Source organism: Echinops telfairi, unplaced genomic scaffold (assembly GCF_000313985.2).
Source record: "Echinops telfairi isolate 266 unplaced genomic scaffold, ASM31398v2 ScPeMD7_7400;HRSCAF=8409, whole genome shotgun sequence".
NCBI classification, from domain to species: Eukaryota; Metazoa; Chordata; class Mammalia; order Afrosoricida; family Tenrecidae; genus Echinops; species Echinops telfairi.
In genome coordinates this window covers 11175041-11198247 of record NW_022111300.1, presented here as the reverse complement: position 1 = coordinate 11198247, position 23207 = coordinate 11175041, and the positions used below count along the sequence as shown (strand labels likewise).

The following is a 23207-nucleotide window of genomic DNA, read 5'->3' as shown; positions in this document are numbered from 1 at the left end:
AAAGAAGAACTGGGTGAATCATTATTTGAAGGAAGGAAAAAAAGGCCGGTGAAAATCTGATGCGTAGCAATAGAACGTAGTGTGCTATAATGCTAGAACATGAGCCACTTAGGCTGTAAGGCATGAGGCAGAGCTGCCACCTCAATGACCTGGATGAAGAAAGCACTCAAGAACCTTTATTTGCTGATACTGCGTGGGTCAGAATGAGAAGAAAGAGCTGGGACCCTCCATTAATAATTGTAATGTGGAATGTACAAAATATGAATCTAGGAAAATTGGAAGTTATTCAAAAATGAAGTAGAACACATGGTTCATTTTGTATCTAACAGGATAGCAAAACGGAGGGCTATATAAGATTGATATCATAGGTATTCATCCATTTCAGTTAAGAGATTGTATTGAAATAGACTGGTTCTAGCTATCTTAAGTTGGACAGTTGTATTGTTTACCATGCCAGGAATAACTGGAAGAGTAAGGGGATGCTATGGGCCCAATCTCTGGCCTTCTCTGTGTTTAATGGGAAGGAGAATCCAACTCCACATCGGCCCAAGGTGGATTCCTATGAGGCCGGGCTCAGGTATGCCTCTGTCCTCCATCCTTCTTTACCCTAAGCTGATTCCATCCCAGGACTTTCTACTTGGCTGGGGTCATGAATCTGTTGCAGTGGCTACAAAGAACTCACAAACAATATTCACAATTATGGGGTTTATTAGGGAAGTTAACAGGATCAGAAATGTTAAGGGTGCAGTTATTTTTTTTAAATTGTTTTATTGCGGGCTCATACAACCTTTATCACAATCCATACATACATCAATTGTATAAAGCACATTTGTATGTTCATTACCCTCATCATTCTCAAAACATTTCCTTTCCATGTCCCCCCCGCTCCCCGCTTCCCCCTCCCTCATGAACCCTTGATAATGTATAAATTATTACTATTTTGTCATGTCTTACACTGTCCGACGTCTCCCTTCACCCACTTTTATGTTGTCCGTCCCCCAGGGAGGAGGTTATCTGTAGATCCTTGTAATCAGTTCCCACTCTCTACCCCACCCTCCCTCCACCCTCATGGTATTGCCACTCAAACTACTGGTCTTGAAGAGATCATTCGTCCTGGATTCCATGTGTTTCCAGTTCCTATCTGTACCAGTGTACATCCTCTGTCTAGCCAGATTTGTAAGTTATGATTGGAATCATGATAGTGGGTGGGGAGGAAGCACTTGGGAACTAGAAAAAAGTTGTATGTTTCATCATTGCTATACTTCACCCTGGCTGGCTCGTCTCCTCTCCATGACCCTTCCGTAAGGGGATGTCCAGTTGCCTACATATGAGCTTTGGGTCCCAGCTCTGCATTCCCCCTCATTCATAATGATAAGGTTTTTTGTTCTTTGACGGCTGATATCTGATCCCTTTGACACCTTGTGATCACACAGGCTGGTGTGCTTCTTCCATGTGGGCTTTGTTGCTTCTTGGCCGCTTGTTTATCTTCAAGCCTTTAAGACCCCAGACGCTATATCTTTTGATAGCCGGGCACCATCAGCTTTCTTCACCACATTTGCTTATGCACCCGCTTTGTCTTCAGCGATTGTGTCGGGAAGGTGAGCATCATGGAATGCCAGTTTAATAGAACAAAGTATTCTTGCATTGAGGGAGTACTTGAGTGGAGGCCCAATGTTCATCTGCTACCTTAATACTAAACCTATACATATATGCACATAGACCTATTTCCACATCCTCATATATAAACATATTTACATATGTACATGCCTTTATTTAGACCTCCATAAATGCCCTTTACCTCCTAGCCCTTTCCTCTATTTCCTTTGACTTTCCTCTTGTCCCACTATCATGTTCAGCCTTCATTGGATTTCAGGAATTCCTCTCGGTTACATTACCCTTGGTTATGCCTTACCAGGCCTCCTGTACCTCCTCACCACCGATTTGGCTCACTTGTTCCCTTGTCCCTGGATTCGTTAACACCACATCCTTTCCCCCTACCCCCACCTTTCCCATATCCCCCCCGGAACTGTCGGTCCTGTTGTTTTCTCCTCCAGATGAGGCTGTACATCTTTCGTGAGCAGATTGCCTCGTATTCCTCCCACAGAGCAGCTGACGGATTTGAACTGCCAACTGTGCAGTTAGTAGTTCAACCCTTAACTGATAGGGCCACCAGCGCTGCCCTTAATTCATCTGATACCTGTTGTTTTGGCCTACAAAATAGTGAATTTCTAGTTGTATTGTTTCTACTGCTGTCGTCCTTATTGTTTAGAAGGGTGTTCCTTCATCACCGAGGCATGGGCATGCCCTCTTTAATACAGCAGGATGCTCGTGTGGCCTTAATTACTAGTGTCCAGAAGAGCAACACCACTTCATAGTCACCGTCATTGTTGGCAACTGAGATTGACTGCCCTTCTGGTTTTCAGGATTGCTGTAGATTTCATCGGCTGTGTGTGGGGGTGTGCATGTGTGCTTTCTTTTTTTAAAAAAGGAAGAAAGCAGTTTACACTTCAAAGTACGTTTTTGTTTTTAATTTGGTGAGACCAAATGCGAATCATGAATGCTAACATGGTATAGATTGAATCGAGGGCATGGGGGTTAATCAGAATAGCCCCCCCCCCCCACGTTATACATTATGAGAGATCTTAATCATTTTTTCTTTTATTTATGAGATGCTCTTTGCTGAAAGCCTTTGAGTACCTTAACCAGAGTATCACTGAAAACAAGAATGTCAAAAAGGCACATTTAAATTGTTCTCAAAATCAATCAAAAATAATGAGGTACTCGGAAAAAGTTGTATCCCTGATAATTACATCTATCAGTATCAGAAAACAAAAGCGAACAATCAGGAAATGACAATCCCACTCCCAAGTAGCGCATTAAAAAAGGCTAATGAAAAAAAAAAGTCTCTTTTAAAAATTGTGCTAAATTAGCATTTCAAGTAAATTGACAACTTACACGTTGAAAAAAAGGCCAATCCGGGGCCAAACAATGGAAGTTCTGTTTCTCCTCTCATCTGCTTTTAACAGAAATGATCTCCCTTGACTTTGCCTGAGCAGACATTATTGTCCTCAGAGAGGTGCCAGTCATGCTGTACACTGCAAGGGTCAGGGTCACACCTGGACTATTGTGCTTCATTCGGGGCTCTACTCGTTAAAATGCTGATCCTGGATCAAGGTAGCCAGAATGGTGCAAGTTTTTCAAAGCATTCTTTTACTGTATCCCCTTTTTTTCAGTTGGAAAAGAGGTTAGCATTCCTGTCACAAGGGGCTCAAGATGTTCTTTATAACTGCAGAGCCTGAAGGTAGAACCATGGTAGCAGAAATGCCACCTGACCTGAAATTACAATGGGTTCCATCATAATCACAGCCGTACGGAACTGCCATGGCGTGCCCCCTAAGGAATGAGTTTTGTGAATCAGATACTGCTCACAGGTCAATACCCCTTTACTTAAAGTTAGTCTAAAGAGCCCTAGTGGCAGTCGAGGTTATGTGTGGAGCTAAGAACCACAGGATGCACCAACTACATAGGGGGCGATTTAAGGCTATCTGCTCCGGTAAAGATTTAAAGCCTCAAAGCCACGAGGTTCGGTTCCATCCTATAGAGTCACTTGGAGTCAGAAGCCACTCAATGGTAGTGTGTTAGCCTTGGGTTAAAGATGGTCTAAAGATGGGCTGGGGTCTTTCAGAGTCCTTGCCAAGAGTCTATAATTATAATGACTGATGCTTTTAAGGGTCATTGAAAGAAGTGCTGTTTTATAATTAAGGGTAAAGAATGGACCTTTTATCATGATTTTACACAGCAAAACCTTCACACATTCCAGTTTGCATTTCAGTGTCCTGCATTTGGCAACTCGAAAGATAGAGCTGTGATCTTTTAAAACCATGGTGCATTGATTTTGATCACATTTATGTTCTTACCTCATCTAGCTATAAATTTAGGAGCTTTTAGATAACATGGCTTTGATAATAGAAACAGAAACAGTTTAGATACTGTCTTCAGAGGAGAAAGGGTGCATATTTGAATTATCAATAGTGACAAAAGCACTTCCTTTTCATGATAAAACAAACAAAAAACCTTAGATACATAGATTTTCAAATGCATCCGTTTATTTTGAAGACAGCAGTAAAAGCTGGTTTTTGTTTCTTTTGGAGCTTGTCAAGTGATTTTATTCCTTACTCTTATAGAGAGGGTGTGGGGGGGGGCGTGCTCATATATTCTGTCAACGTATTCATCAGTCATCATTTTTGGAGACAGTTCCGACATACTGTATGTTTTACTGAGCTAACAAGAGAAAAGACTAGCCATTAAGTTTATGCTTCTTTGTTTTTCAGCACGGTCACATATCAGGAATAATGCTAGAAGTATGCTAATAAACAATATATAATGTAGGTCATCTGGGAGTAAGAAATATTTTCTAACTAGTTCTAAAGGGAAATATTGTTAAAAAGGGGGATAGATGTTATTTACGCAACACATGTTGCTCTCTCTGTCACCATCCAAAGCATCCTGTAAACAGCGCAGGGTAGTAAATCTTCCATGGTGATTGTCAGGGTTGTGCCAGCCTGTGCTAGATTTAGATTCCGCACACTCAGTGCACAATATGCGTAATGTACAAAGCCTGTTAAATTGTTTAGGCAGCAGCTTCTGTCGGAAATACTCCTGCGCTTCTGTGGGTGACGGGAATACTGTTGCAGGAAAAAAGAACACAGAGTTAAATTTCAATCACTAGAAACATTTTCCATTAAGGACACTTGTCATTTCGATCTCAAATGAAATAAATCCAAATGTTTGTGTCTTGAACCCTGATTTTGTTAAGTTCCACGAGAACTTGAGCCTCTCCTAAGCCATTGTAATTTATAGACCGGTACTCCCTGTCATTTTATTGCAAGGCTGTAGATGAGAAGACAATTCTACAAGAACGTGTGTGTCGACATGTCATGTATGGGATTCTACAAAAGTCATTTTTCTAACACTTGGGAAGTTTTCCAATGGATCACTTCATAACGGCTTATTGTATTTTCTAATTTCTAAGATGAAGATGGTTTCCAATTCTACATTTCAAGTTTCACCATAGAGGAGTGTGTCTATCTTCTGTGTTGGGGGTGCGGGGAGAGCCATAATAGGAGTTTATGTACTGAGTTCATCTGTTACATACTGAGCTATATGGGGGACACAATAAAGAAGTGGTGAAATCAGAAAGCCTTTAAAAAAAATCGTTTTATTAGGGGCTCATACAACTCTTACCACAATCCATGCACACATCGATTGTGTAAAGCACATTTGTACATTCATTACCCTCATCATTCTCAAAACATTTGCTCTCCACTTAAGCCCCTGGCATCAGGTCCTCATTTTTTTCCCCGACCCCGCTCCCTCATGGGCCCTTGATAATTTGTAAATTATTGTTTTGTCATATCTTGCCCTGTCTGACGTCTGAGTCTGGTATTTAGAATAAGGTGACCAGACGTCCTGCTTTTGGCAGGAAAGTCTCGATTTTTAACAATTGTCCCTGCGTCCTGCAGCATTTTTAAAAAGTTCTGATTTCTGGGAAGAATGCACGACAAGCTAGGGTACACGGTTTTCGGCTGTCATGTGGCTATTTCGCCAGGATATGAGTTTTTCCAATGGCATCCCGATTTTCCAGTGTTAAAATCTGGTCACCTTAGTTTAGAATGCAGTACGATCATCTGTCTTCACAGCTGTTGGCCACATATACATCAGGCTGATCTTCCCAGTTCCTTGGGTCTCGGCTGTTGTTCCTAATTTATGATATAGGAATTATAAGTCCTGTCCAATCCACTTCAAAGAACTGTTGAGTAAAGTGATTAAAAGACTCTAAAAATGTTCCTTAGGATATTATTTTTATGGGAAATATGCATGATTAAATACGATGAACAACTTCAGAAACATCCTCTGAATGTTAGAATTCAGCCCCAAATGATCCCCTATGCATCTTTGAGCTCACTCTCCCTAAAACCTTCACTTCGTAGCCATTTTACTTATGGCTATCCAAAAATATCACCACAGTGATTTTGATGGAAGGCAAGTACAGGCCGATGCTTGTTACGAATGAGATCTCTACCTAGGGCTGCCATTCAGTCATACTTGCAGGTACATTGGAACAGGTGCATTTGGTTCTCATTTTCCTGCAAGAAAAGGCTTTTGATGTCTTCCCTGTGATTTAAAAGCTGCATGTACCACAAGTGAAGGTGCCTATGATGAATTAAGAATAAGGGTTCATTCGGGCCTTTCAAAGTAAAGACAAATTCACGTCACGTTAAAGGGCAAGTACCAATTGCCCCTACGTTGGATCTTATCATGTACCGGGTGACTGATCTTCAAAGGGATCCTTTTTCGAAACGTGACCATGTGTTACTGGATTTTTTTAAAATACTCATTTATGCTGTTGGGGTTAGGAATCTTTAAAATGGTCTTGGGCCACAATTATGTGGCTTGGTTTCTTATAAATGTTTTGTAACTAAAATGATGGTGTTCGGCTCAAGCCACAGCAGCCTTAGGAAGGAGCTCACAGACCGGTGCCCCAGGAGCCCCCCAGCAGCTTAGTTAGTACCCTAAGACAGACCAGCTCCCTGAAACATGCTAGAAGTAGGGTTGCGGGCTCATGAAACAACAGTAAAACGTGCTTGTGTCTAAGTAACCCTGTCTGTACTTATTTTCTCAGAAGAAGACCTATCAGTGCATCAAGTGTCAGATGGTTTTCCACAACGAATGGGACATTCAGGTTCACGTTGCAAACCACATGATTGGTGAGTGACACCCAGCCGTATTAAAGATCGATTTTTCTCCTACTTGTGTTCGTCTATGCCTATATAATTAAACCGAATTAAAGAGGAATTAATTGTTCAGCCATCCATGGTTTACCTAGGCATGATTGATTTTTTTTAATTCCTATTATTAGGCCTAATAAGGCATTAGCACATTTTATTTTCTGCAAGGGCTAGTTTAGACTTCTGCAGAGAATTATATATCTACTGCCAGTCAAAACACAGGTGATTAACAAATTAAACTTCTAATTATTTTTGCATTATTGAAAACTAACAGGAATGGTTAATGAACTGGATGTTAGCTTTCCATAGAGTTTTAGACAGGTTTTAATTTCAGAAGTTATTATGGTAATGGCACTGCTGTGTGTTGCTTAAGCATCTTTGTTTCCAAATCTAAAGTGGTTGAATCTTTTTGTGTGTGTGATGGGGAAGCATAAATAATTTAAATTGCCAGAAAAATAGTTTCAGATGTATGGTTTCAACCATCTAGAAAAAAGTCATGATCATAATGATTATGTACAGAATTAAGTAATCTTTGTTGTCATTACCCACCAAGTTTTACCGGTATCCCTATTACAAAGACAATTTGGCTAGAGATCTCTGAATCCACACTAGGCGAGTGTGTTTTTTGGGGTGGGGGGCATTTTGCAGTTACCATATGGACTAGAACCCAGGGATAAAAATTTCACTTATTTATATGGTCTTATTATCCCTGAAATTCCTCCGGGGTTACCGCCTATGTTTTTAATATGATAAGCGCTTAGTAATAACACTAAGAATTTTACCAGCCAATTAAACTTTATCAAGCAGATCTTTATCTATTAGTAAAATGACAATTGCTATTGCATTACACTATTTTTGTTACTCGTTTGCGTTTTTATACTGTGAGAGCCTTTTATTTTATTCTCATCTCATAGTATTCTCTCGTACTACAAATAATTGTGATATATGAAAAAAGGTCCCGTTTGCCTCCTGGACTCCTGTCATCACACTCTGTACGGCAGGAAAGATAACCTGCCGTTTCCAACTAGGAACTGGTTTTCCAGAGGAAATGGGGTGCGTTGTTCACGGATAGGACCTATTCCAAGAACGTCCGATAGAAGAGCTGTACTCAGTTCTCATGGCTGCTCCTGAAAATTCACAGGAGCAGAACTCCGAATACGCTTGTATAAATGAGTGACGCCAAATCCAAAAGCATGTTGGGAGAAGGATTGTTTTTTATGGATCTGCTTCAGAGTTTTTAAATGATGACTCTTTGGGAGGATTATTGCTCATTAATGACTGAATGCTTATTAGTGAAAAATGGACCATGTGAATCACAGCTTAAATATTGATCACTTTACCTCTAGACCCCCCCACCCCTCGACTTCAGTAGCAATGTGGTTGCCTTGAACAGTATATACTTAGCACATGACAGAATAATGCTGACAGTTTTTCTGAGTGCTTAAAAGAAAAGGACCACATGTAAGAGTTTCCAGTGATGTCCCCCGCTCCGTCCCCCGCAGTTTCTTCAGTTTGGGATCCCTTAGGAAAAATGCCCTCTATAATCTTGTAAACCTTTTGTTTGGGGGGGGGGGATGGAGGGAGCTGGAAAAAATGAGTCATGCTTATATTTTCTGTCTTTTGATTTCTTGAGTTCCTTGGTGGCAGCTATTCATGATGCTGCACTTTAACATGGGCTTGAAAGCAGGCATTTCCTGGAAAGCGGCAGCTTGTGGAAATTTTAATGAAACATTATGGGGTCTTGCTTTTGATGAGTTCTATTCTAGGCAAAATGTTCTTTGGCTCCTGCTTTCTTATTTACCCCTACTAAATATGGACCCATGTATTCAGTTGAACAAACTGGACCTGTTTCTCCCTGCCTTGTTAATGCCATTTTGCATAGTGGGATCGGAATTGAAAGTGGAGCAGCAAAGGAGGACCCTTTTGATTGTGCTCATGTTCATCTCAGTTTGTCCCTAACCCCCCTTGGCTTCTTAACATTGTCTTCTACCCATTTTCTTTGTATTTATTTTATATTCCTTACACCATTAGTGCTCTCCCAAGGCATGTTTCCCTCTACCTTAGGGTGGATTAATAGGGCACGCACCTCCTCTTGGGAGCCAAGTGTTTGACAATTCACCTTCCATCAGAGAAGCAAATTCTGTTCCTTTTCACTGAGGGCCTAGTTATTTAATATTCATGCTATTTTTAATAATAAAATATGTGATTCTCTTGCACTTGAGGCCTAACAAGTGAATAGCATCCATTTAATTGTTCTATCTGTTGACCATGCAGTCAAGCCCTCAAACTCTCTTCATATTGTTAATATCCAGAGAAAGCATCACAGGAGGGTGTCACAAGGGCTCAGGTATCCTTTTAAAACCCCCCAGTGTGGTGGTTAGTCTTTCAGATGAGGCAGGCAGCATTATTCTGCAGACTGAGTTACCCCCAGTGAGGGGACATAGTTTTGGGTTGTTGGTGTGTGTGTGTGTGTGTGTGTGTGTGTGTGGTCTAAAATAATAATAGTAATAATAGTAGTAATGATCTCAAGTAGACATTTTGCAGGGTAGAGGGAGAGGGCCAATCTGCAAAGCCTCTTACTCTCCATCTTCAAGGGGAGAGAGTGTTTTCACAGATTTGGGTTTATATTTCAATCAGTCCAGAGGATGAATTATGTCGTCCGATGGAAAACAAAATCTGCAGACGATCCAGTGAGCTATAACTCTAAATTCCTTCTCCAAGCAAGGCATTTGAATTGGCTCCTATGCCACACACACGTCTTAATGCAATTTCAATGTCAACCAACCTCCAGCTTCTTTGTGGATATGCTGGTTTCAGGCTACTGGCCAAGGAGCTTGGGGAAAGGAAAACCATGGATGTTTCTACCAGGAACAGAGCTGAGACGCTTGGCTGGAGTGCCGTTTTGCAGCTAGGTGTGGACACACGCTCTGAGTTGCAGGAATAATTATTGAGTAAAAAATGCACTGGGGATTGAGCAAGAAAAAGAACACCCCCCTCTCTCCCACCTTCTGAGACCAATTCAGTAAGAAATCAAACCAGTAACTATTTAGGAGTTTCTTTGAGCACATACAAAGACGGGAGCTACAAACATTTTAACAGCTTTCCTGGGGGAAAGATTTCCCCTCTTCTAAAACCTGTGCAGATGAGAAACCGTTTTGCGTCTCTTCCTTTGTTGAGTTCACATAGTTTATGTTGGCTTTTGACCCGAGAACACAGAAAGAACTCATTGTCTACTACAACGCCCTTCATTGATTATTAACCCTTCTCTTCCTATCAGCAGAGTAAATATTTATTGAGATTTTCCTCTTTGAGATTTCTACTGCTTCAGCTATTATTACTATTATTTGGTGTGGATTAACACAAAGAGATGAAAGCAGAGAATTTGGTGCCAGTGAAGGCATTGCCTCATATAAAATTAGGAGGCTCAACAGCAGTAGACTACATTTGTAGGGGCTCAGGATACAGGGCTGTTAGGCATGAGATAATATAAAGAGATCACATTGCCAAGAACTATTTATGAGAAGCTTAATTTTTTTCACTCTGATAATTCTTGACCAATAATTACCAGTCTCTAATTATCTATTTTAGTTAGAAAGAAATTTCGATCACTACAGAGGTTGGCATTGCAGCTAGCGCATAAATCCCCAAAGAGACAAATGTGTTCCAAACAGCCACAAACAACTGTCTCATGGAACATAGTGAGCAAATTGCGAGCGGCTGGTGGTAGACAAGCAGCAGTACATTTTCCGTCGAAGGCCAGTCAGCTTGACAAAGAGATGATCAAAGGGGAGAAATACCATTATCCTTGGAATTTGCTGCTGCAATCTGGCTTTGGAGGACGAGTGGTCAGGGTATAGCCTTGGTCATTGTCAGCTTCCCTTTCAGAGTACTTGGATGGAGAATAAGGAGGGGAATGGAGACACACAAGTTGCTTAAGGATTATTTTGAAGATCTACGTAGGATTGGTTATTTAATAAGTTTGAGTAAATAAGTTCATGTTTTCCACCGGATCAGAATGACCCTTGCTATAATGGATCTTATAACTGGATCTTAACGGGAAGTTATTCCTGCTTTATGGAAAAATAGGAAAATCCAGAAAGAGCACAAATAGACCTGTTCTGGACCATTCTAGGGTGATAAGTATATACTGTATTTGGTGGGGGGGGAAGGGCGAGTAGATTTCTCTCTCTCAGAACTGGAATTTGGCACTCTAAATGCCATCTCATAGGAAAGCACCGGAGATCTTGGCTATTTTTCAAATCCATTTCAGTTCTACAAAGACCTTTGAAAATGCCCAACTACCCTGTATCCATGCGGACATGCAAGTCCACTGTGTGTTGTCCTACACATGATATACATCGCTGATGTCAAGACAGCATAACTCAGCTGTGCACAGGATGGTGGGATTTGGGCCGGCTCTTGTGGCAAGTGACACTCATACAATGTACCCTATGTGGGATGCTCAAGGTCACCAATGGCACTCTTGTCCTTTAGTGGATGGTGTGCACTCAGACTGATCTTCATTAAAGCTGTGTGACATTCAGGAGCACCTCTGATTCATTTTAGCCAGAACACCCTTGCTTCAGAAGGGACTAAGCACCATGTTTTGAGGTCTGTAGTTTTGAGGTTTTAAGCTTTGTGTCTTATGGGGAAATGTTCAAAGATCTAGATCTCTATGTATGAAGATGACGGGCCATGCTGTGCTTTAAAGTCTGTTACCACTGGTCATTAGTACACAGAAAGGAATACAAATGAATGTACAATAATCCATGTATGTGTGATCCATCTATCTACCTCCATGCTACCCAAAGAAGCCCAAAACCATTAAAGTTCTGGAGCTTAGATTTACATTCATTCTAAACCTATGGAATCCTTTTTTTTTCTTTTTCATTTTTGGTTGGGGGGGTGGGCAATCTTTGTTTGATTGCTTACAAAATTCAGAGATTTCAGAAATAAGCATTTGGTGTGAAAGCTGATGAAACATCCGGGCTTCTTTCATCAAGAGCTGGATTTAAAAAGATGAAATTTGGGCAGCTTAATGGTAACAGAAAGCGACCCTCATGTGGGCAATGCTGGCCTATTTGGGAAGCCCATAAAGGGTTTCTACATGGACCATACGAAAGGGATACTTTCTCTTTAATAGCCATCTGTACAGGAGAGATGAGAAGTGGGCCAGGTCATCTCTCCTCAGCTGTCATGATATTAACGTAGGTAATGGAGCAAGCGCTGCGTTCTGCTGGCTGTTGTTTTTCATAGATGTTCATCGATTCACACAGATCATTCTATTTATTTCTTAGAGTTGGTCCAAGCGAACCAGGCAGAATAACAAACACCAAAGCATTTCGAAGGACTTTTATCTTTGTGTGGAACCTAACTTTTGTCTAAAAAAAAAAAAAAATTGGTGTCACACCTACTGTGCAGATGGCGGCATGATTTGTAAACCAGCCAAAACATTTAAACAAAATGTGCGATCTGGGGATAGATTGAATACAGGATAAAATGGAATGTGGGCCACAAATTCTAATAATCAGATGATTTTAAGTTGTGTGTGGTGTGGCGCGCTGCTCGCAGGGAAAGCTTGCCAATGACAGCAAGGTGCCTTCTCGATCTCAGGATGGGGCCCGGGGCCTGGTCGGCCTCCGATTGAGAACTGAGCGTGTGCCGGGCAGCTGGCAGCTCTGTGTGGGGACAGCAGATAAAACTTAGGTAAAATGAAGTGTTATTGCTTCGCATGAAATTGTTCAGAGAAGGGATTTGCAGACAGTAACCCCAAACAGAATCCGTGGTGCCAATGAAGCCGACTGTAAATATGAAGAGGGCTTAATTATCTGCGCCATTTAACAGAAATTTAAGACGTCTGCAGCAAGGGCAAGCCGGCGCAGGCTTCTGTGGACTTGCTCACCTCGCGCAGAGAGGGAGTCCTGGAATGTGGGACCCCAGATGACAAAAAGGAAAGTAAGAGAAGGCCAGACCCTTGAGGTACACGCTGTTGGAAGGAGGCACAGTTCTCGAGTCCGCCCGCTTTCCAGTTCTCATTTCTCACGGCCAGTTCTACAGGAAAACCATGGGTCCTCTTCATTCCAGGGGCCTGCTAGTAAAAGGCAGAAAAGCAGGGTGTTCACCCTTGTTGGGTGCTTTCGTCTAGGCCTAGCAGCTTCGATGGGCTCGCATCGAAAATACCAGCAGTTAGTGTAGTTTGCCATGTACAAGCCCTTTGACGTTGCTGGTCGTGCGCCTTTTCCCTGAGGCTGAGGACTCCGGCTGAGTACAGACGGACTGAAGGTTCCGATTTGTGTTGCTTCTTACCAACGACTCGGAAGGTTGCTCTTCTCAAGCAGAAGGAGCGGGGAGGGCAGCCTTCTTCCCAGGCTCTGTACGCAGACACCAAGATGACAGGCTGGGCAGATGGCTGGGTAGGGCTCTGTGACTGGCTGCTGGACAAGGCAGACCTTCTGGCTCATGCTGTCCTCACCTTTGGCTTGCCCTAGAATTTGCCCCAGGTCCTAGCTGTTTTCTCACTCACTGCCTGATATGTTCATTATTAAAAGTGGGGATCTCTTTCTGGGTAGAGCTTGCAACAAAACAAACAAATAAAAAAACCTTCTTGCACGAAGGGCGCTGTAGGGAAACTGCACGTGCGTGCATGCGGGCAAACCCAGAGGCACACACGGGTGTGCACACTCGGCCCTCCCGAGCTGTGTCCTGTTTCTAAGGACCAGCTCCTGCGGGCACACCAACTGGGTCTCTTCGCGTGACCCATTGCCACGGGTTAGTTGGCTCCTAATTTCGGGATCCTGCACAGCAGTAAACAAAGGAGAAAGAGCCCGTCTGGAGGGTGGGTGTCGAACTTCAGCTGCTCGGATGGTTGCGTTCGGTGAGCTGATGGGGTTTCGTAGGTCACCTTTAGAATTATGCCTATGACAGCAGTAGCTACCTGCCAAGATGGCAAGGTATCTCACAGCTCTCAGGATGGCGCCCGTGGCCCGGTAGGCCTCAGTTGGAGGGGTACACATTTGCTGGGCAGCTGGCAGCTCCGTATGGGGCAGCCATGTGGGCTGTTAGGGAGCTGGAAAGGAGACAAGCATGAAATTTCTTCTAACCCCAACTCTGTTTTTCTGTGCTGTTGGCTGCTTCTCAGTTCCTTGACAAAAAAACCAATCAGGCCCCCTCTAATCCGCCTGTGATTACCACTGGTATAAAAAGGAAACATAATGAGGAAAAATGCCTCGTTTTGTTGCCTTCAAAAGCCAACAAATTGGAGTTAACTTGACAGGAAGTGGCTTAATAATTAGATTATTTATTTATTCCTGACACATATCCCCCTGTTACTAGTCTCAGGAGACCCTGTAGATGGTACGATTTTCAAGCCTCCATTACTTCGCTGTCTTCTGTGAACAAAGAAGCTACTGTCTATCAGTCAATTAAATGCACTCTTTAAGCAGAGGCTGCGAAGTCCTCGGTGGAGAGAGCCCTGGGACATGTGGCTGATGATTCTTCCTTCTGTACTGTACATCACACTCTCAACTACAGTCCCCACAGAGACGGGATAAAGTCATGCATTAAAATATCACTTGTTGATTTGTTTGCTAATGAAGAGCCATTGAAATGTTTGTGTATTTCTGTGGCAAAATTGTTGATAAAAGGGACTACTTGCCTGCGTAGCCTAGTTCAGCTGCCACGGGCGCTTATTTAAGAATGATTAAAATGAAAGCCAAGCAAACGATGGAATGAAGAAAGCAGTTCTCAGATCATGGGAGTTTTCTGACTGTTTTAATCCAGTTAAATGAGTCATGGCAGGAAAAGTCAAGAGAGGGTGTCATTTCAATCCCTGGCTTTCATTGCATCAATCCAAACACCTTGTTTTCTCTGACATAAAAATGTTAAGTCTTTACCAGTGCATCTGAGAGCAAGGCCTATTCAGTGTGGAGATGTAATTGAATCCCTTTGTGAAAATAACGTGTTTTCAAGTTTTTTATTTATTTATTTATTTTCTTGGGATGCGAATGGCACTTTTGGACCCATTTCTCTAACGTGGTGAAGTTTTTCTAGGGAACTTAGCGAGGCTTTTGAAGCCAAAAGAAAACATCTCCGAGACAGATCCGTCGGAATCTCACTGCCATGTGGTTGCTATAGAATGATGCCCTTCCTGCTCTATTGGTGCCGCTTCATGGGTTTCCTGTAACAGTATGTCCATGTAAGTCGGGGTGCCTTCGCAAGCAGTCCATTGTTCTTTGTCCCTGCCCCGCCCCCTCCTTAATACGTCCGCCAGCTTTTGCCGGCCCAGCATTTACTGTGTACAAAGAGTGACTTTGCTGGGCTTCAGCTGGCTTTCTATTTGAAGAGTACATCCAGTGGCTAGGTGGGTGGCCCGGGGGTCCGTGTGGGCCTGGAAGGCTCAAGTAGTATCCTGACAGCCCTCTGACGCAGTCTGGAGCTGTGGCGCTGCCCTGGAACGCGAGCACAGGGGATTTCAGCAGAGCCCACTGAACTCTGAAAGAGCACCCCCTCCCCTTCTCTTCCTCCTTGTAAAGAGCATTCAGGGCTCTAACAACAGCATCGACAGCATCGTTTTCCTGACTACCTGACAACAGGCTGTAAAGAATTAATTCAAGCCACCATCAAATGGTCCTATTTCTTTTCTTTTCTCCCCCCCCCCCCACCTTATTATTCCAAGTCATTTTGTTAGAAAAAGCTTAGCTACTTGGAGGTGTTCTATAATAGAAAATGAATTCAAAGCCCTTTCATTAATTGGTGATTAATATATTTCAGGATTAGTTTAAGCAGGGCCCTACCTCCTGCCCAGTCAAGTATGTTCTGGTTAATATCCAATTATCTGTACCTTCCTAGTTATTATGTCTTAATATTTCGGATATGATCACCAGAAACTCGAGAGTCATGCTAATGAGGAGCGGGGAGCGAAAATGAACCAATGACGTACTCGGTGATCCTTGGCTCTCTTTCCCTCTTATCGTATCCCTTCAGCAGAAACGGATCCCTGCCTGAGAAGCGGATCCCTTTCAGCAATAGGAGGCAAGAGTGAGAAGACTCATCATTTTCTCTCTTAAATAATAGTAAGATGCGCTCCCCGTATGAAACTTCAGCCAGACACACTGTCGAAGGCTGTTCTGGGGAGAGTGAGATGTTTTCTACACAGTCAACATCGTGTTCTTTAGCTTTCCTTTGAACACGGCCACAAGATGCTGCCTCTCTTAAAAGCATGTTTTATTTCAGATTAATTTGGACATCTCTTTCATATTTCACCAAGGAAATGCTTTCCTTGGCTCCCTTCTTCACAGAGGGCATTGCCATGCATCATCGCACGTTACACCTCTCTTTCATTTTTTTTTTTTTAAGCAGGCAACAATTTCACTTGTGAAGAGCCTGACTTAGCTCCTGTAGCAGTGCCTGCTCCAGGGGGTGTGCGCTGTTCTAAGCCCTGTAGCTTTAAATAGTGTGCTTTGTGCATTGCCCCCTTTATATGCTATATTGTAATGAAGCAACATCAGTAAATTGCAGTGAAGGGTGATTGTTGCGTGGGGAGGACTACTACACCTTGGGGTCCATTTGCACCAGATTATTCTTTTTATTGTTATTATTACTTCCCATCTTCTTTACTCTCTTGCTGCCGAACTTGCTGTTGGCCACCGGTGCAACACAGAGGGGATCTGGAGGCATGTCGCAGACGTCATACACACCAGTCACTGTCCGTGCCAAACCCAGATATCCTGAGTGGCTTTGTGGTTCTCTGTGGGTGCTGTTTTACTCGGTTGGCTTGGCTTGTAATGTTCCTCATTGTCATCTCCTTAAAAGAATAAAATTAGCTGAGAGTAAAAGAGTCAGGCCTTTCTTTTTTTTTAACCTCACATTTCGTGGAGATGTTACAAATCTGTGGGGAAGGTGATCAACTCTTCTCTCTACTCCCAGAGAGTTGGATCATGGACAAAAGGGATCTGGGGGAAATTGCTGCTCGAAGAAAAGATGGGTATTTTCCATATGTGCTTAGGTTGTCCTAAGACTGAATATTCAGTGTATGCATTTCCCACACTTATTTACAAACGGCCTATTTCCTGCGCCAGCCAACTGCTTTCACTCAACAACCAATAACAAAACGATGTGGACATAAGCCAGAGACGCTCTGCTCGTGTTGAGAAGAATTAGAAGGCAGGCTTTAGGCTGGGGATGCTTCGATGTGAGTGTTGGCTGACTGCGCATCCCTGTGTGGTGGTGATTTGTGTACCTGTGGGCATTTGTTTACTCCAGTTGTTAGTGCAGCTGTTCTCATGCTCTTTGTGTGAGGCCGGGCTCCTGGGCAGCATTCAAACCCAAGTCTAGAAGTGGAACCTACGCGCACCTTCAGTTGAACTATCAAGTCTCTGATAACGGCTTGGCCAGTGATGCCAGTCCCACCCTGTTCAACTGTACACACTTCCGATTGTGGGCCAAAGTGCATTGATTTTTAGCTGTCATTTCTAGGGCGCATGCTGTAGAATTGAAATTTAAACCTTAATCTACTCAGTAATGCAATTAATTTTTAATGTCCAGTAATACTAATTGAAATAGCCTGAATTTAGTAAGTTACCACAAGACATTTTCCAAAGCAAAAATCTCCACCGAGGACTGGGAGGACAGATAATCATTGTTGCAGTGTTTACAGAATAAATGCCCGCTCAGCGGGCCTCCTGTGCTCTTTAAATTAGGCTGTAGTATATGTCTTTGTGAAGAGGAAGCTCTTTTCAGAGAGAATTCTACTTTCTACTCAGCTGCGGTTCACGGTTTTCGTTGATTTTTAAAACAGGTAGGGTTTTAATTCATAATATCATAATACAGTGTATGCAGAACTATCACCCATGTTGTAAAAATGGTTGCTAAATGGCACCATCTGCCATCAATGCCATGGTCAAAAGCAGTGGTCTCGGCGGGTACTCTTAGTATCTCAGACAACTCACTGCGATTGAGTAGATGCCGACTCATAGTGACCTTATAGGTTAGGGTCGGAATTGCCCCTGTGAATTTCTGAGACTGTAACTGTTTACGGGAGTAGGCAGCCCTGTCTTTCTACGGAGGAGCTGGCTGGTGGTTTCGAACTACTGACCTTGTGGATTGAAGCCCAAAGTGTAACTAACTACTGTGCCGCCACGGCTCCCTAATTTTATTATAGGTTGTATATTTGAGAGACTACACCCAGATTTGGAAAGCATCTTTGCGTTTCTAAACCTGCTGCAGCGGAGTCCCCTTCGTTCTGACTCAAAGCAACCTTACAAGACAGGGTAGGGCAGCCCCAAAGATTTTCCTGATGGAAGCAGACGGCCACCCCTGTCTACTCTGGAACAGCTGGTGTATTTGCACCACTGACCTTTCGGTTAGCAGCTGAGCGCTTTAACCACTTCCCCCCAGGTCTTTTTTGTGCTTTCTTGGCTGTCAATCAATCTGGCACCTGGTTTTAGAACCAGGTTCAGAGCCATGAGTCTTACCTTCTTTTAAGGCGGTCGTTCTTTAACATTTGCAATTTTTTTCCAAAATGGCCTTCTTGATGTTTTGTGAGGTAAACACTCCCTCCACCCACTAACCCCAACTCTAGCCACGGTAAAGCAAAATTCCTACCGTAAATTCAGCCATTTCTAGATGTAAAAGCCTCTCTAACCACATGTATCTGCTAGTAAAAGAGCACTTTTTCAAATGCATCAGTTGCACCAATGACTGGGTTTGTGAAGTGTTTGAAACAAGCGCCAGCATTCGGTTAAAAACAAGGTAAGCTCTGTCCATCACCCTTGCGTGGCTTTCACATGATAGCACTTAAATAAGTTGGTCATGCTGTTAAATATTGAATAAAGGTTTCCTTAACAGCCCTGCCATCCGTTCAAATGGGGTTTTAAGACGTTTTTGCAGCATCTGAGTGAAAATGATGTTGGAGGACTTGAAGCGGCATGTAGCATGCCACGTTTTCAAAATGCAGTTTGGGGTGGCATGGCCCCCGTGAGTTTAACACACTCACACCTACAGCAGACCCCAGCCAGCTCGCATTCTGCGAATCAAGGGTTCCAATGGACTTTTCATTGTGTTACCACCAAGCCAGAATGCTGTTGGATGATGTGCACAGGGTACTCCAATGACATGATAGCCCTTTTAGGCAAAGAAAGAGAGACCCTATACTATGATGATTATAAGCTGTCTTAACATCAGTTGAGCTTGATAATTGACATTTTCTCTTTTTCATGGAGCAGAGGGAGGGGAAGAGAGATGACGGGAAACAAATTTATAGTGCGTTCAGAGCATATTATGAAGTCAAGCTGGGGTCTGGGAAGTTACATCTTTTCAGCACCCATATTTAGTATGCTGTAATGCACGCTGGAGGCGTCCCGGTAGGACCCAAAGGCCCAGGGTTTGAGCCCACCAGCCACCCCAAGTAGGGGACATGCAGTCTGCTTTTGTCATGCTCACAGCCTTGGAACCCCTGTGTGGGAGGCAGTTCTACTCGGCCCTGCAGGGTCGCTCTGAGTCCTCCTGGAGTCAGAGACCAAGGTTTGGGTTGGCTTTTGATGGAAAAGACTGACAGTTCACCAGGTCTCCTTGTCCACACAGGTAGAATGCACAATGGATCATCGCCATCAGATCGTTGGGTTTTTTCTCTCTCTCTCTTTTTCTTCTCCTTATAATACTTGAGAGTTATTATCAAAATAACAATAATTGTCCTTTAAATCTGGAGTGAAAATTGGTTTCTGGGTGCCTTATGTGAACGTATTGCCAATAAACACGATGTTGACATCAATTCTGTCTCTGTGTTGGTGGGTTACAATTCACATTTAAACCTCTCAGTGCTTAGACTGTTATTAGTTTTGAAGTTATAAAGATAAAGGCTGGTAGTTTGTTCAGATTTATTTGTAATGGGGTTGGTTCTTCCAGGAGCCTGTTTGCTAGATTCTAATTTCTCCCTGTTTTGTATGCAGCCAGTGGCCACGGTGTTCACTCCTACTGCACAGAGACCCATCTCATCTCTGTAAAACATGGCTTACTGATCGCAGTGGCTGTTTGTATTCTCATAAGAAGAAACCTAGGATTTATTATGATTGGGGGAGGGGGCCCCCTTTATACTTTGAGATTGTGTATATGTTCATTGCTAAGGTATTGCGGCAAAGAAGGGATTGAGGAGATGTGTAACTCTGGGTGTACGTGTAGCGGGAGGGAGGGAAAGTGAGGCCGGGATGGGGCTCCTCTCTAGGTGTGCTTAATCTGCAATGCTCAGTGCGTGTTGACCCCTGGTTACAAGGGGAGAAAAATCCCATTTTCCAGCTTGTTTCAACTGTGGTAAAAATGCTGCTTCAGTTGCTTTATGCTACTCACATTGGGAAAGGTGCTTATATTGTGATAATTATCATCAAGGAATATTAATGCGTTCAGCATTTGTAACCCAAAAACTCATTATAGCTTAAGCTGTGCATCATCTGTGAAGAGAGAACTTTGCCAGAATCCGCTCTTCACAGGGGTTGCCTCCTGCTTGCTGCGGAGTGGCCAGGGTACTGCAAGAGGTCACTTAGGCTATTTTTGAAAGCTGAAGTTTTGCAGTTTTTTGAACCCTCTGCCTTCTGTCTTAAGAGCTGATCATTCTCGCCTCAAAATGCCCTCCTAATTGAATGCATAGTGAAGTGCAAAAGAAATAACTAAGTCATGAGCGGTACCCATGTCTCATTATTCGGACTCCAGGCGGGCCGGCACGTATATTCCATACCAGGATAATTGAAGTATTTGTGTCTTCTCTACTGTCACCGAGCAAAGGGATTCATTTACACCAGAATCCCTAATGCAGGTGCCCTTGGGTTTCCCGACGAGATGCCCCCACCGGGGCTCCACTTCACATCCCTTTGGCTGGCAATTGTGTAAATAAGACTGCAGGGTCAGCGTCCCTTTTTCTGCAACAGGGTCCTTAATTAGTCTGGGACCGTCTTTCATACGAGGCCGGACCGTTCCTGGACTCACTCCCCATACATCTAAGACGTCTACCTACGATTTAGATAGATACTTTCGGAGGCTTGTTTAAAATCGTTCTCTGGGGGGATAATCACACGGTGGTCACTAACATCTCTGGGCATGTCAGGAATCCTATAACCCAATCGGATCAAGAGACCCGCTTAGGCAGCTCCATCGTAAATTACCAGTGGTTGGTTTCGTGAGAACATGGGGCCCTCACCTGTGGTGGGCAGCTTGTTGGGAGGAAATGCGGGTGTGCCTGCAATCCGTTTCCCTGATTAAATCCCATTATTTTCCTCCCACGGATCCCGTGCTTGTCTTTTCCCATAAGGAACATTGCTCCATGCTGCATGTGCGGGTTGGTGTCAGGCCAGGCTGGGAGCACAGACTCTCAGTTCCATCAGGCTGTCTGGCTGTGCAGGAGGGCCGCGCTTCTAAGGTCAAGTTGTGAACCTTACCCTGCTCCTGGGAGGACAAGAAAAATGCGTCTCATAACTTCCCATGGACCTCGGCAAAGGATAAGGAGGGAAAGTATGAAGCCCATAGGCTCCCTTTAGATGAGCTAGAAGGCTGGGATTCATCAAGCCGGAAGCTCAGCGTTGTTCAGGAGCCATCCTTACCAGGAAGGGTCACTGCGGTGTGGGCCCAATCAGTCCAAGCGGAGGGCTTTGGGGGATAGAGTAATCATTCAACTGACTCAACAGGCACAAACACCAAATACACATTTGATCATCTGGAGCCAACTTGCCACAGTCGGAACTCGCCTGCCTGTTAAAATCGCGTACATGAAGGAATATTGATAGGAGTCCCCTGGTTCAGCATGGCAATGACTGGCCTGGTACGCCGCAAACAGTTTGTTTCCTTGTGTTTTATTGGGGGTTCTGAATGAGACAGAGAACTCAATGCCACTGAGCAGATGAATGTCCTGGACCCAGAAACATAGATATGCTTTCAGTAGGTTTGGACGGGAAGGCTGGTATTCTAGTTGAGCGTGGGTACCAGGGTGGCGGATCTTCGGCAAAGGATGTCAACGTAATCATCTTTATGAATTTTGAGTAACTCATAACGCCACTTCCTCCACCAAAGAAACATTATGGAAAGATTGCTTCTAAATCCTGCACACGTTCTGTGCCCTTGTGATAGATGCCAATCCCCTTTACCTGCAGGCTCTAGAAATGAATGTGGTTTTTGCAAGAGATAAAAATGTATACCTTAGGAGGAGCAAATTGCATTTTCGTGTTTAAGTTCACTATTTGCACTGATGGGCTGAAACCCAAAGATGAAGAATTGCTTTGACATGATTTCTGTGTTTCCCAGGGCCCCAGCATTCACATGCTGGAGTGTGCCATCACAGGTGACAGAGGTAATGTGGAAAACCCGGAGACCCAGAGAGAGACGGAGCCTGCCGTCCACGCCCGGGCCATTTGGGATTTCTTAGTAATTTCTTTAATCAGTGAAAACAGTTTAATTGATTCTAGTAATGATTCATTGAATAAAAGTGTGTGTCTCCTCAGAGGAAAGATACTGTCTTTCAAGTGTTAGGGGTTGCTTTTAGAGGACACCCCCTCCGTCCCCCAAAGCTTTTATTTTTAAATTAAAAAAATCATCTTAACTTTCTTTAGAAGTCTTTTTTTCAGAATGTGCATCTTGAGTTTTTGCATTCTAAGTGGAAATTTAAAGGACATTTATTCTCAAGGCTTTATTTAATGACTGATTCACAATTTGGTCGTCTTTTTATTTTCATTTTAATGGCCTTCCTTTAAAAGAGAACTTTGTAGTCCTCTTGCATCTGTTTGTGTGCACGTGGGCGCATGTGTGCACGTAGCAATACATAGGTTCTGTGTGTTGACATGCATTTGCTGCCAACCTTTCCCACTAAAGACTAACTGGTGCTCCACTCCCTGTCTTGTGTTTAACATGTTTCCAACCGCTCAGAGAGATGGTAAAAAAGCGAGATCAAAGCCATGGTACTTATATTGGAGTCTGATGTTTGAAAGAGAGAGATTGGAAAAGAATGATTGTTGGCTGGGCTCCCTTTTTAGATGTAATTGCTGCTTCATTAAGACTTGGAAGAGTTTCCTGTGGTTAAATTTAATCAAACGGCTCAGAATAACCAAACTTGTACACTGACTTCCAGTACAGTTCTGTATCTGAAACGTGATTTTCTGACATTGTAAACACACACACACACGCACACACAGCCTTCACTATACAACTACTGTCACCCCTATTGATAACGCCAAAGACAACTACTTATTAAAATGCTGTGTGGTACTATCTCCAGCCTAACTCCTATTCCCTATTGGCACTGGATGGGTAATGGATTAGCTATGGGAGTACAGATCTTGAGCTCACCTTTCAAAGGCTTTAGAGTTTATTTGTATTTGGTAATGACCAAAACTTGAGCGGGCCTGGACTGAGTGTGCTGTAGAGGGTGAACGGGCACAGATGCCGATC

At 43.3% G+C, this 23207-nt stretch overlaps 1 protein-coding gene across 2 annotated transcripts in view; it reads left to right on the top strand.

The window, feature by feature from the left end:
• The window catches only part of ZNF521 (zinc finger protein 521), a 314538-nt gene that overhangs the window by 168077 nt on the left and 123254 nt on the right, over positions 1 to 23207 (top strand). For both annotated transcript variants that reach the window (XM_004702915.3, XM_045296279.1), the window contains exon 4: positions 6683 to 6767. In XM_004702915.3, the coding sequence (XP_004702972.1) occupies positions 6683 to 6767 (85 nt within the window). The remainder of the gene's footprint in view (positions 1 to 6682; positions 6768 to 23207) is intronic.